Here is a 14956-nt window from a genome sequence, read left to right on the forward strand (position 1 = left end):
GAGCCTCCCATATAAAGTCTATCATGACTCTGCCTGCTGCCGGAATGGTTCTCGAAGCCTTTCCTTTGCATAAATTGCCAATATTCCATATTTCAATGCAATAGAAATAGAAAGCTGTGTATGTATGTTGCTTGAAAATTATTCTGGGATGTGCATGCATATATTTTTGCTGCATTTTCACATTTAGAAACAACAAATCACTTTTAGACACCTGTTTGACCTCCGTGACCTGCTCCAAAACCTACTTCTACGGCTACAAAACTTATTTTTGCTGCTCCCGAGCTGCTCTAAAGCGAGCCTTTTACTGCTCCAAAACTGCTCCAAAGTGGGACTTTTGCTGCTCCCAGCCCTGATACAAAAGGCTCTAGCCCGCTTCCACCCCTGAAGATAGGAAGTTGTGCAAATACCTGCTTGATAAAGGGTAACTTTTTAAAAATCTTGTCCTTCCAACATAAATATAAATGCGTCAGAAACCTGGTATCATCGACAAAACTTTTTTTATATGGAGTTTTAATGGCGCCGTCTATCCGAGGTCAACAAAACCGTCATCTCTATATGTAACCGCGAACAGCCGCCAGAAGCCGGAGGGGGACGGGGGCAGAGCCGGACGGGGATGGCCGTACCCGGATGTTGGCACTTTCCTCTTTTCGCCGTGTTGATCGTGCTGCGCACGCACATAGTCACACGGTTGCGAGCGTGTGAGTTCTCGCTGCTCACTGATGGCTCTAGAGAGAGAGATTCACTGGAAACCCACGCGTCCCCCATTCACGTCACAGCGCATGTGACTCGGAAGATGTGAAAGAGTTGTGAGGTGCCGAAAACCTCATTTTTTTGTCAATTTTTAAAATAAAAACTGGGACATGCAGGCAAAAGCATCTTTTTTTTTTTCTCTTTACTTCAGAAAGGTGGAGAGACCAACTCTTAAATTATTTAAGCTGAGCACTGAAATTGTTGCACGGCTCCTTTAATGTGCTGTAGGACAAAGGGGAAAGGGCCTAGGCTGGGATGAGCAAAAAGTAAAAGTCAGTTGTTAGACAGCGGTGCGCTTTTCCAGTCCTTTCCTTCGTGTCCTTGTTTTTCCGTGTTCAGCTGACCTGATTGCCAATACAGTGTAGACCGCATATAACGTATGTCGCAGAGTCGCGAAAATCCGCACCATAAACGGTACCGCGCTATAACCAAAACATCAATTTTTCAGGCCAAAGTACATGCCATGAGACAACTTACCTTTATAAAAGAATTTATTTTATGTTAGTTGAAAAATAAAGCTTAGTTTGAGGAAAGTCTTTATTTCACTAGACTAGTACAGTTCTGTCTCAAGTGTGTCACACATCTTGAAAGAAATGAGCGGCTTTTGCCTGGCGCAGCCTTTTAACGGCGTCGCGGGTTGCGGACGGACGTTGCGAGCGTTCAGGATTGCTAACCCTAATCACTTTTCTCCAGTGATGAAAACACGTGAAAATTTGCATCCTTCATACAGTATGCGCCAGTAATACCTTCAACTTGAGCACACGCATGACATGCACCAAATAAGAAATCCGGGCGATGTTCGAGGACACAAATGCTTAGAGAGCACCACTGTAGTCGAAGTAAACAAACACGACGACACGGGCGTTTCTGCCGTCTTGAGAGCGCCGCCACGACATCGCCGCACGAGTAGGTGGATCTTCCCTTCTTGTGCGTGCTGGGTTGCCATAGCGACACACAACGAAAATTCAGTCAAGGATAGCGCTTTTACGCGTAATGATGAGCTTCCACCACACCGTCTACGACGACGATCACAACCGACGCCATGTTTGCGGATAGAAGCCGGCCCGCGACCGGCATGCAACGCGCGCGAACACTTCTCCTCGACCTGCGATTGGTCTGTCATTGCGGTTGTTTTCCAACGCAGCGGAGGGACGCACGCACGTGAACGACGCGTGCGTGCGTCCCTCCGTCGCTATTGCAACTGAAGCCTCTCTTTTCGCTTCTCCCGCTTCTTCGAGCAACCTCCTTGCCCCGCGAGTGCCGCTTGCGGCTAGCGCCATTATTTAGTGTCGCACAGGGAAGCGTGCTCGCTGCTCCGGTCGTCGGCGCGGTCGGCGGGCTGTTCCAGAAACCGCACTATAACCGGTATTTCCCTTTGCGCGCCTGCATTTTAAGCGGTATGTAATTACATGGAGTTCTATGGGAGGTGAACCGGTGGTTTAAAAAAACTGCATTATACCCGGTCCTGCACTATAAGCGGTTACGTTGTAAGTGGTCTATACTGTAGTATGTACCAACTAGCTTGACTAAAGCCTGCAATTCTATTGTTATCCTTTGCATATGTCCTTTAATGTCTCGTGTTCACGACGCTACACCTCCGCGTGCTTACCTGCTTTCCCTTTATTTCCTTGGCGTCTTGACCACTGCATGTTTTCCAAGTTATTTTGCTTTGTATGTCACATGACCCATCTCACTAGTTCAAATTTGTTACGAAGAAGGGGTGCAGTATTTTGCCTTTCACTCCGAGCTCGATGTGTGCGAACTGACCGCGACGACTTGGGTGTTGCACGTCTGTCTCCCAGTCTCGTCCTCCGATGCGAGCGATCCCCATTTCTTTCTTCCCGACCCAGGCCCAAGGTGCAGACGGCCAGCTCAATCATTTTGCGCGGTGCCAATGACTTCTTTGTGGACGAGGTGGAGCGTTCGATCCACGACGCCCTGTGCGTGGTCCGTCGCGTGCTCGAGTCCAAGACGGTGGTGCCAGGAGGGGGTGCCGTGGAGGCAGCTCTCTCCATCTACCTCGAGAACTTTGCCACTTCTCTGGTGAGTGATCACAGTGGCTCCCACTTTTCATAGGCCGGCTTAAAAAGTGCATGTTTTACGTCAGCATATGTAAATCTGCCTCGAAACCGAAGCATGAGAGTGTTTCCTAGCGCTCTCAGAAATGTAAAAAAAAAAGATGTGTGGCCCTTTGCGGGTGTTCCTAATTTTCCCGCTTTATCGAATGAATTAAGAAACTTACTTGCACCTCTTCGCCCAGTTAGTGGTTGTGTTATTGAAGTGTACTATCACGATTAGCACGACAATAGGGCCCGAAGCGCCCCGTCTGGCTTTTTTCTGCCTCTACGGTCCCTGCGAGCTTCGTTATCTCTCGATTTGTCAGTCCAATGTATGGAACCTCAACTTTGCATTCTACTGTCTAGACCGTTATAAAGAAGTCGGTCATAACGAAATAGCCGCTATAACGAAGCAGTCGCAATTTCCCATTTCCTTTTGTGCTTTTTCAATCTGTTTGTGTTTGGTTTTAAAGCAGCTCATTGAGGTGCTTCCACGGATATAGCGAAGAGAAATTGTGCAATAATTAAAGAAAATAAATATAATTTAGATAAGTTTCCGAGTCGCAGAGCGCAGCGGTTAGTCACTGTAGACCGACCAACAAATTGGGTAAAAAGAAAAGAAAGAGCAGACGATGTTGCAAAGGTTGCCAGCGGTGGCCTCTGCTGTGTCGTCTGCTCTCTGAACCTTACACGGGTGGTTGCTTTCGCGCATCCCATGCAAAAGGGGCCTACATGGTAGGTATAAGGTTTAAAAGCGCAGACAGGGACAATAGAAAATAACACAAACGACAGGGACAAAGCTCCTTGTCCCTGTCGTTTGTGTTATTTTCTATTGTCCCTGTCTGTTTGCACATTTAAACCTTATACCTAACATGGACCAACTAGCCGAAACCAAAGTTTTAATGAGGCCTACATGGCGTGTCGACGGGAGCGTTCTGAACGGCAGCGACTATCACAGCTTTTGCCCCCTTGCCCTTCTCGCCCATGCCCCTTGGCAGCAACGGTAGCAATGCGCGCAACGCAGTGTTTGCTCTGTGCTTCTTGTATTCAATGTTGCAAATCGACCCTCTCTTCTCGCCATTTTCTGGACTGGGGACTTTGTTTCAACACGAGGCCTTCAACGGCGCTCGCTTGTATTGTCAAGTCAAAGATCGTAGGCACTTGAACAATACAGTGTGTACCAGGCCCCAACACATGGGCAGGGAAGAGGAAAAGAATTTCTCCACAACAGAAGCGTGCCATCTTGGATAAGGTCCGCTCGTACATAAAAATAGCCGACGTCGCCATCAAGTACGGGATTGCCTGGTTGATGCTGCCAACCATCGTAAAGAACGGCGACAAGATTGAGGCTCATCGCGTCTCCAGCTCGACGCTCGCCCTCCCGCGGTGGAAACGGGAAGCGCTCTAGTGAGGGTCCCCCGACTCTCCTGCTCAGCGGGCATGGCGGAACTGCTCGCGATCATGGCTTGCGAAATGTCTTTTCCGAATGCGAACAACACTCTTCACTGTCCCAACGTAGTGCTGCAGCCGGTATGGGATTGTACCTTACTGAAGAGTTTTAGTATTGCGCATAGAAGCAAACGCAACCGGTGTGCGTTTGCGTTAGAGTTGCGTGCCCCACGTTGTTCGTGCTCCTCATCGCCATGCGCCATCCAAGACCGCAATTTCGGGCTCCGCGCACGCGCAGCGTGGAACGCGCAAAGCTAACGCAAACACACAGGGCTTGAGTTCGCTCGTATACGCAATATTAAAACTCACTACTGTTTCACCGGCTTCCAACGCCAGCGAAACGTGCTGCAGTGAGAAGACGTGCAAGCAGGCAGGCGTTCCTTCGAACTGGAAAGGCTGAGATGGGCAAATTGACGGCGAGCAAATACAAAAGTAAACAAATGTTATGAAAAAAAATAGTAATTAAAAAAAGGCTTTTTTTAACTTTTGGGCTTTTGATCTGGAAGTATATTGGCGGCGACTTTGGATGTTTCGCCGATTGTCAAAAGTCGGGACTTTGATATCACAATATACTTTACCCACAATTAATGTAATTTTACATGGAATTCTCACATTAGCTAGAATGATTTCATTGATGTTAGACTATTTTTATTTTATTTGTAATTAAAATGCAGCAATTAGAACGAGTGATGATAATTAGCACAGTTTTCATTGTCATATTTCTTCGCGCGTTTAAAATTAAATCATAAGCAACAAATTAAATTAGAGCTTGAATAATTTCTTATTTAGATCTGCGAATTTTAATATTATTATTATAATACAAATCGCGGCAATGTATGCCTCTAATTAACGCCAAGATCACGAGAATACTCTATTTAACCAGAATAGTCTTTCCAGAAAGGTATAATTCTCTTTTCTTTTTAGCATATGAAAAACTGACATAGTTATCAAGATAGACAAACAGTTAAACGCTGGATGTAATATGAAGTCCTACGCGTCACGCGGTGCTATAAAAACACACACACACACTTTAGCTGTCTGACTCGGATTTCGTCTTGGGTTGTTGCAGTGAGAGCAGCGTTTATTAGTTTATGCGTTTCGTGAACATATTGTAAAAATTGAAATTATTCTCTTATTCTTGTGCTGGGATAATTGTCATTATTTCCCATGCCAATTATCTGAGCGAGAAAAAGGCAGCGAGAACGCACAGATATCAGCATTAATCTTTTCAACAACGACGAATATCAGCCTGGATCGAACAGTATGTCACAAAATAAAGTTTCCGCGAACAACTTTTCTAAGTAAATAATTACGATGTGAGACACATCTTGAGTCATGAAAGAATCCGAAATTAAGACATCTGTCGAGAAATTAAATCCAAAATAGAGGTAAGTTTCGGTTTCGCTGCAGAATTAAAACGCGCATCCTTGCGTAAATATTACGCTGAACACCGTTCTTGTTTTCGGGTAAAAGAGGTGACCTGCGCTCCTAAAACATTAGCTTCCTCGTATTACCAGAAATAATTTTTTTCGCTCAGTGAAGCCAGCACACTAGACAGGCTCAACAGCGGCACGCATCTCTGACCCTCACTAAACCCGCCATCTTGAAAAATAAGTGGCGCCACCTATAGTTACTTGGAGTCGCGAATCATACTGGCCAACAACGTCAGGGGAGGTAATCGGAAGCGAATTTGAAGTGTCGCCTACCCCAATGTATAAGAGGCACTCTACGAGTGGTTTGTCGACGCATCATGCTCACGCAGGCCCGGAACGTCGAATTTCCTCTTGGCTACGATGATTTCCAGCCACAGAACATCATAATCGTCGTACGAGGACGGGAACATCCCTAATGCGGACGAAACTTGCTTGTTTTTACAAATGCTACCATCGAAGACGCTCGCAGCCGAGGTGGTCAAGTGCGTCGGCGGCAAAGATAGCAAGAAATTGGTGACGGTTCTTCTGTGTTGCAACATGGATGGATCGGACAAGTGGGATGCGTTTGTCACCGGCAAGTCGTGCAACCCGCAAGGCTTATAAGACATCCTGTCTCTGCCGGTCAGGTACAGAGATCGGAGCAAGGCATAGATGACAAGGACTCTCTTCAGGGAGTGGCTCACGGACTTTGACAAGGAGATGGTTGAGAAAAGTTGCGAGCTCCTCCCGTTTCTCATTGATAGACCCTTTCCGAAATTCAGTCTGGCCACTTTGATCACTATCATCATCAGTGGAACGGCATCTGTGCCATACCAATGGCGGCCTTCTAGTGACTGATAAAAGAAGACGTTGAAGCTCCTAAGCGGATCTTGCGAGGCCTGTACATTCGGGGGGTCAGTACGGCGCGACGTAGGAATGGAACACAAGAGCTACGTAAGCGTTTATTTCTAATGACTCAGATTCAGTCAATCTGTGTGCGGCACACAATCTGCTTTAAAGCACTTTGGTGTATAGAATTTTCTCGAGGCATCTGAGTGGGTTGGAGCTTTGCTCGGAATGCAGGTTCTTCGAACTGAATGTGATCGAGAAAGAAGACACTGAACAATTCCTCGCGTGCTGTTGACTTGCGAAAGTGACGGTTCCGATACAAGTTCATTTCCGCCATTGATATGGCAAAACCTAAACTGCTTTACAAACCACCAGATGGCACTGAATTTTGGAAGGGGTCTATTGCACCGCTCACCACATTAATGCATACCTCAGCAATGTCGAGGTGCTCTTCCTGCCCCTCAACACGACGGCCAGGCTTTATCCCTTGGACCAGTGCATCGTAGCGAATTTCAAGGCTCACTAACGACGTTCTGTCATTGAGCGGCTCCTCGTCGACATGCAAACCGCCATGAACCCGAACAGCTTAAAGGTCCCGCTGTCCCGGGCTCTCTTTTTCTTGAGCAGAGCCCGGAGGGACGTCGTGCGGCAGATCATCTCGCTGCTTTGGGAAGGGCAGCTTTGTGCGACAGGGAAGCGGAGCTGGAGCGGCTCTTGGAAATGTAGCTGCTGGCAAGGTCATCCCAGTCGCTGGTGGTGCCATGGCGGCAGCTGGCATAAAGCAGTTGACGGTCTACGCTAGCGAGGCAAACCTTGTCCACCCGGGCGTAGACCGCATGGAATTTGTGTGCGTGGACGACGACTTCATCACCACCGAGGATCTCTTAACGGATGTCATCGTCCGAGGTGTGACGAACGGGGGTGCGGGACAAGTCAGTGTGGACAAAGACTTTTCCACTGGCGAAGATGCCAGTGAGGGCGATAGTGCCGCTCCCCTGCCGGTCTGTTCCACAGCAGCCCTCGCAGCTCTCGACTTGGTCCGCGCTGATAAGGTTGTCAGTTCACACAGTTTTCCCCTTTGCCTACCTGCGTAGTAACACCCTTTCCCCTATACGCCCAGCTAGCCTAGATAGAGAACTGCTCACCGCGACACCGCACTCTTTTTTGCTCGTACCTGTCTTGCAATAAACATGTCGGTTCTGATGGACGTTCACTCTTCTTGGCCCTGGACACCACATAATTGGCAACGAAGAGGGTCCTTCGAACTACTGAGCTGCTAGCCTCGCTGCATCCCTCACCCACCAATCACCAGACAAGAATGGTTTCATCACCTATTGCATGACATGGCTTCCCAACTAGGGGAAGTTGAACATTTTGATGAGTCAACTAGCGATTGGCTGTCCTACGAAGAGCGACTCGCAGCGTATCTCTGTGCTAACAAGGTGCCTGAAAAGCTGGAAGCGGACGCTTTTATCAGCCTCATCAGACCCAACACGTACGCTTTGTTAAAGTTGTCAACTGCTCCAAAAGCACAGAGAGCGAGGTCTTGCGGCTACCACACCTATCACCGACACTGTCAGTAATAGGCGAGAGAGCAAAGTTTCACCGAAGGATAAAAAAAGAAGAAACAATATCGCAATTCGTAGCGGAGCTGCAAAAGCTTGCCCATACGTGCGAGTTTGGAAGCTTTCTTGATGCATCATTCCGGGACAGATTTGTTTGCGGGTTACAGCGCATCGATATACAACGCAGCTTATTCTCGGAAGACAAATATCTGACCTTCCAAAAAACAGTCAAGCGTGCACTGGCATTGGAATCACCAATAAAGAACGCTACAAACACACACTCTAAGTGTGAAAGTAACTGTGACCTGCATAAGACGGAGCAGACGAAGCCAACACGCGTTGACGCGCATGGCAGCCAGTGTTATCGCCATGGGTCGACCGAACATCGCGCTGCGTCATTCCCTTGTGCCAGCGCCATCTGTTTTAAGTGCAACACTTCCAGCAGGTAATCGCCTCGATTGGAGCTTCGACTCCCAGTTAGATGGCATTGAGGCAGCCGTCGTCAAGCACACGCTCGGACAACGCGTGCAGGGAAGCCTCGACCGCTTTCTGCAGCTGCAATAAATTTGTGCTCGTGTGACCCACTTTTGCATGATTTATGCAGTCCGGATATAACGAAAAAGTGGATATGGTGTAGTGATTTCAGATTCCCGTCAACTTCATTATAACCGTTCTACTGTTATAACTAAAGCATGAAGAACTGTTTCAGCTCATATTGAAAGCAATAGTGCACTTTTCAGACTCGTAAGGTATTGTTTTTTTTCTCTTTCGGCCAACTCTTGCGAGAAGCACTTTGTGCGGCGTTTGCACTGTGCTCGTAGCTCGCTTTTTTTTTTCTTGAGGTGGCAACGAGCATGGTTTTGGGACAGCATCTGCTGTCTTGGCCATAGGTTATGGGGTCTCAACACGCAACCCTGTGTTTAGCTCATACACGCAGTGCACAAAACCAGCTGGTTTGTTTTGCATACTATGCAAGAAAATCAAACGAGCTGGTTTCTTTTTGTAATAGAAGGTTGAAAATCATGGTCATACCAGTCACCTTTGTTGGTACCGATCGAACGCACTGGCACTTCCTGAACAGAGCTCGCGGGAGCAGCTGGCCATAGCCGAGTATGCCCGGTCCTTGCTGGTGATCCCCAAGACGCTGGCCGTGAACGCCGCCAAGGACGCCACCGACCTGGTGGCCAAGCTGAGAGCCTACCACAACAGCTCCCAGACCAAGCAGGAGCATGCCCAGCTCAAGTGGTGAGTAGACACCCGGTTTGCTTCACTATCTGTGCACGCTAAATCAGTCGAACTTGGAACAAGGGATAGCATGTGTCGGTGAAACGTATGGGGCTTTCTGGGATCAAGGGAAAGTTGGGAAGGGCGCGAAATACGACAGGTGCCCTCGCTTAATTTTCAAAACGTCGCAGCAGTAGATGGAACAACGTCGGCGCAAAGGCTGAGCCTCGGGGTTTAGATTGTGGTAGGTTTAATGATGGTTATCGCCATGGGGCTGGTTCACAAGCTCGGCCCTTACCTCAGTCATGCAAATTCTTTAGTTGTAAGTGAGATGCTCTTGAACGCATCCAAGTTGAAGGGCAGAGTAAGGGGGCTTGCCTCCACCTGCATTCCACTTTGAATTCAACTTGAGGAACTTTTATTGATATTATAAGTGCTACAAATAAGGTAAGGCATGAATACCCCTCAAAAGGAAGTTGTGGATTGTTTCGCATCTAGGGTACAAGACCCTGCATAATGGTTGTTTCACAATTGGTATCAGTAGTTATAAAAGGATAATTGGAGTACTCTGCGCATATGTGAGCCACAATTTGCACGCAGCTGATGAAGGTCGCTTTATGAACAAAACATTCACTATTCATGTTTCCTTGAGGTTTCCTGTAACAGTCTAATTTCATTCAATTATTTACTTTTATTGTTCAGGACAGTATTTTTGGCTATATATTTGCTCGGGAAATTTTGAATTTACTGTGGTAAAGTTTGCACAACTGATGTACACAGATTTTCATATTTTTCTATATAGCCTAGTGTCCAAGACATATTATCACCGTCTAGATCAGCTCTCCGCACATGGACGATCCACCACGCTATTATTTATGATAATTACATTTCAACTGTGAGAGAAAGTAATAATAAAAAAAGGTTTGAATAGACACCTAAGCATTTCTTATGAGTTGTGAATGCAAAAGCATGTACCTCATTCTTCCGCTCCCTTATTTCGTGTGCAGCGTATTTGCGTCGACGGCAGAGTGGTGTGCTATGCCGGTGAGGAGAGGGTGCCTCTTCTCGCCGCTCTGACCTTGGACGTTTGGTGTTAGCGGCGCGCTGACGGACTTGCAGCGCCACGGGGTGGCCGACGTTGAAACTAATGCGCAACGGCCAATGGGAGCCTCGTCGACGCATGCCAGCCAATGGGACTGAAGCCGAAAATCCATCAGCTTTACTCTGCTCCTTTGGGTTCGGGGAATTTAGGTGTCGTTGGTTAGCTTTTTGCATGGTTTCAGGGCTGGGAGCTAGCTTCACTTGGAGCAAGGATTTAAGGTGCCGTTTGGTGCAGTTGCAAAGCTGATGACATCGGCTCTCCCTATAAGACAGCTAGTGCTTCCACATAAAAAAAATACTGCCTGCGCTTGCTAAGACCCATTTCTTGGAAAAAGTAACTAATTACAATTAATTGACCATACAAATGAAAGTTACTGTAATGAATTACTGGCTATAAAGGGTAATAGATTAATTGCTTTGTTACTTTACTCAATTACTCGAAGACATACAAGGGTATGATTTGCACCTGGTAACCTTGTATTTGCTGATAAAATAATTATTTGCTGTCTGTAGAGGACAACTAATTTCTTTTCCCCACAGTTCAAATGAACCAATAGAGTTGTCAGTTAGTAATTTTCAAACCCAAAATTAATTTTATGTTTTGCTCAATAAACTAACTTGTACGCAGTACATGTCAAAAGCCCACCACCGTTTTTGATTATAACCGCTAGAGCCTTGCAGAAGATCATATTATTTAGCAAATCGTTTTCGCTGGCCAATATATCGCTCCTGTGGCACTATTTAAAGCATGCTTGGAAGCAGCATTATGAGCTTCCGATACTAATTTCAGTTTATGGAAATCTAATGTGTGCAAACTCCCTGAGCAACTGTTCAAAGCATGCTTTATGCTGCATGTCAGTTTAATTTAAAAGAAAACTTACATTTGCAACTTTTCGTAAGTTGGAGTTTGTGGTCTTGGCTGATGAAAGCAGCTTTCTTTCAAGGAGGTAGAGTAGGCATTGAACCTTAAACTCGCAGTTCTCTTGGTGCCTTCACGCTTGAACATGGAGTCTAACAACGGCCATGGTGACAGTGGAAGAGAAATGCGGAATGCTCACTGCTGGAACCCCTGCCGTCTTCTGTAGCTGTGGTCCAGCCAGTTAGAGAAGGACATCGGTAGAAAATATTTAACAGCAGAAAAAAAGTTTATATACATTAAACTTTCCTACATAAGTAGGAGGAGAAAAAGAGGGTTGAGAGAAAGACGGGATTTGACAAGGGCTACACCCTACTAAGACGAAGAAAATGTGAAATTCTCGTTAAAAACAGCTAAGCACAGGAAACAGACAGAATTTGCGGTAAGCTCAGTAGCGGAGGTGGTGACTACAGCATGACAGTTCTTCAACACGACACAAGGTTTGCTTGTAAGTTGAACTTGGGCCCTGGGGTTCCGTCTCCACTCTACCAGAAAGATGGAAAGCCTGAGCCTCCATCATGGGAAGAAAACTACATGCTTTCTTTGCCGTGTAACGAAAAAAAAAAAAAAAAAGATTGCTTTTAAAAATGTTACAAGGCAGTGGAATTCTCAAATTGTTCTAAAAACTGGATTGTTTCTGGCATTTCGTCCCGCCCCTTACTCAGAACTTGGAGCGACCCCGACAGATTCGCTGCACAAAATGCAAATGATCAAGAAAGGGCTGACACCCCTTTGGCTTTGGTGCACACACAGCCGCAGTGCCTAGTGTATTTATTTAGAAGACGCAAAAGAAATTTATTAGTTTGACTTTGAGCCTGCTCTCCGTGTGTTGCTTATGTCTTTATTCACGTCCTTGCACTTCTGGAATCGGTGCACGGGCTGGGACTAGATTGCGCAGACTTTCTGGTAATGATCTTTACAGAAGAAACATAGCAGATGCAGCCCAACACACCCCACAGTTTCAATGTTGGGAGATCAGTGCCATGTGGCATTTTTATGGGCCAGTGCTCTTTTATCCTTTTGTCACCCCACCACAAATCCAATGATGAAGGTTCAGAGGCTTCCTCTTCCCGTGGAAAAGCAACCGAACTGCAGCAAGCTATCATTGTGTAAGCGACTCTGGTGTTGTCTTAGTCAACTTCCCCCTCTGCTTCCCCTCGCCCCACCTACTTTATTTCTTGCGGAGATCGTGTCACAAACTTTTCACTTCAGTCTTTGTGCCCCCTGTGACATGACCCCGAAATTCATTATAAATTTTATTTCGTTTGAAATCTTGAATATTTTATGAATAAACAAAAAATGTAACGAGTAACTGTTGGTAATTTGTTACAGAAAAAGTCATTAAATTGCATTAGGAATTACACCTCCATAAAATTAACGTGTAAATTACAGAATTACTACAAAAGTAACAGACTACTTGTAATTGTTACTTGTAACAAATTACTTCGAAGTCTGCATCGTAACTGGGCCGCACACCTCGTGTCGAAAGAGAAATATTTTGCTCGTCTGTGGGTGGTACCTTGAAATATTTAATAGGCATTAAGTTTAAAGGAGCTGAAGCGGTGAAACCATCAGAAGCTTGCAATTTGACAATTAGATCTTTTCCTCACTGCCATGGTTACTGACAGGACGAGAATGACGGAGCATGTCTCTCAGATGCCTCCAGCATATGCTCGGTGGCTTCTGCCGCACTTCTGCTACGTGCAGGCACTCAAAGCGCCCACGCACTGGAGGCGGAACAACCGGAGCACCTTCCCTTCGTTCCCATCCTGTCAATGAAAAAAATTGGGTTGTGTGTGTGTTTATACAGCCTAGAACTTGGTCTGCCTCACAGGGGCGACGAGTCTCCCAGCTGTAGATGAGAAATTTAGCCAGTGCGGTACAGCCGCTAGCCTGGGGTCTTTAACAGACACCACGCAGTAGTGATACACGACCGCACGCCGGTACGATGCTCATCCAGATCGAAACGGGCAGGGGTGGGGCTCGAACCCAGGATCCCTGGGTTCTGCAGCGCGAGCTTTCGCTTCACGTGCTCCGAGCTGGTGTGCGCTAGCCCACTCGGCCACCGATCCCCCCTCCTGTCAATGAAATGACCATGGAAACCGTGTTTCGGAAAAGCATTACCAGAAGAGCAACCAAGATCTGTGTTTTAACTAGGCTTGTAAGAAGGACAGCTTTGCTCAGATTGCGTCGCTTGTCTGCCGGCAGGGTGGGCCTGGATCTGTACGAAGGAACGGTGCGCGACAACCAAAAGGCCGGAGTGCTGGAGCCCACAGTCTCCAAGATTAAGTCTCTCAAGTTTGCGACCGAGGCCGCCATTACAATCCTCCGGATCGACGACCTCATCAAGCTGGAACCATCCCCAACCAGCCACGACGAGAGGGACGAGTGCATGTGATGACCATGTCAAACATTGCGCAATAGTCCCTTTTTTTTTTACCTTTTTTTTTTGCAATAAAAGTAACGCTCGACTGGTGCGAGAGTGGAAGGGGAACCTCTCTTTGAGACACTTGATGTATTCGGAACAACACCTTTATTTAAGACATTCTCGCAAGCATATATGTTGTGTCATTCTCAATTCTAATATGTTGAAATGTTTGCTTTGCTAATAAACTTCTTTTTTTTTATTTTCTTCGGGGATTGGATTGTTTTTGTTGTCTGTTTCTTGTGCCAATGTTGAGGTTGTTTGAAAATTATTTTTCAGGAATTCGGTTAGAAGCAACCTCTGTAGTCTTTTGTCCTTTAGTAGAAATTGGACATACAGAAATATTTTCTTTTTACCACATACTCCATCTGAGCGCTTTCTATAGAGAGCCGGACGGGTATGGCCGGACCCGGATGAGACTTTCCTCCTTTCACCATATTGTTCGCGCTGCGCCCGCCTGTACGTGGTCGCGCGGTCGCGAGCGGATGAGTTCTCGCTGCTCACTGATGGCTCTAGAGAGAGCTTCACCGGAACCCCGCGCAACCCCCAATGACGTCACAGCGCACGTGACTCGGAATATGGTGAAGGAGTTGAGAGGTGTTGAAAACCTCAATCTTTGTCCATTTTTAAAATAAAACTAGGACATGCAGGCAAAAGCGGTTTTTTGTTCTTCGGAAAGGTCAAGACACCAACTCCCAAATTATTTAAGCAAAGCACTGAAACTGTTGCACAGCTCCTTTAAGCTCGAAGACTAGCTTAGACAACATTTTCTCGAGTCAGTCTCAGCTGAGACGCTGCTTTGAGCAAGCCGCAGACTTTTCTCAGCCACTGCACGGTCTGGGGGGCTCGAGGTGCGGCTAACCAAGCGGCCGTGATATTCGCGGAGCATAGCAGACAAACTCGATAGCGGGAACGCTTGCGCAATCAATTTAGCTCAGACCGCGCAGGCAGTGCAAACAACATTGGCGCATTTCCTTTCACAATCCTCTCCCGCAGGCGCCGCCATTCCCCTGTCCCATTTGGAGTGTACGCAGGCTCTCCTCCTCTCCCCGGAAATGGGGGAGGAGGAGAGCCTGCGTACACTCAAAATGGGAGAGGGGATTTGGAGTGTACGCAGGCTCTCCTCTCCCCGGAAATTGGGGAGGAGGAGAGCCTGCGTACACTCAAAATGGGAGAGGGGACGCGGGACGTACCTTCCACTGCATTGC

The 14956-nt window shown here is 46.9% G+C and overlaps 1 protein-coding gene across 1 annotated transcript in view; it reads left to right on the forward strand.

The window, feature by feature from the left end:
* Positions 1–13955, forward strand: part of LOC115325241 (T-complex protein 1 subunit alpha) — a 31907-nt gene extending 17952 nt beyond the window's left edge. The window contains exons 10-12 of the mRNA XM_029985943.4: positions 2601–2793; positions 9164–9327; positions 13532–13955. Of these exons, the coding sequence (XP_029841803.1) occupies positions 2601–2793; positions 9164–9327; positions 13532–13721 (547 nt within the window). The 3' untranslated portion in view covers positions 13722–13955. The remainder of the gene's footprint in view (positions 1–2600; positions 2794–9163; positions 9328–13531) is intronic.
* Positions 13956–14956: the final 1001 nt, after the last annotated feature.

This window comes from Ixodes scapularis, unplaced genomic scaffold (genome assembly GCF_016920785.2).
Source record: "Ixodes scapularis isolate PalLabHiFi unplaced genomic scaffold, ASM1692078v2 PGA_scaffold2__306_contigs__length_199485367, whole genome shotgun sequence".
NCBI classification, from domain to species: Eukaryota; Metazoa; Arthropoda; class Arachnida; order Ixodida; family Ixodidae; genus Ixodes; species Ixodes scapularis.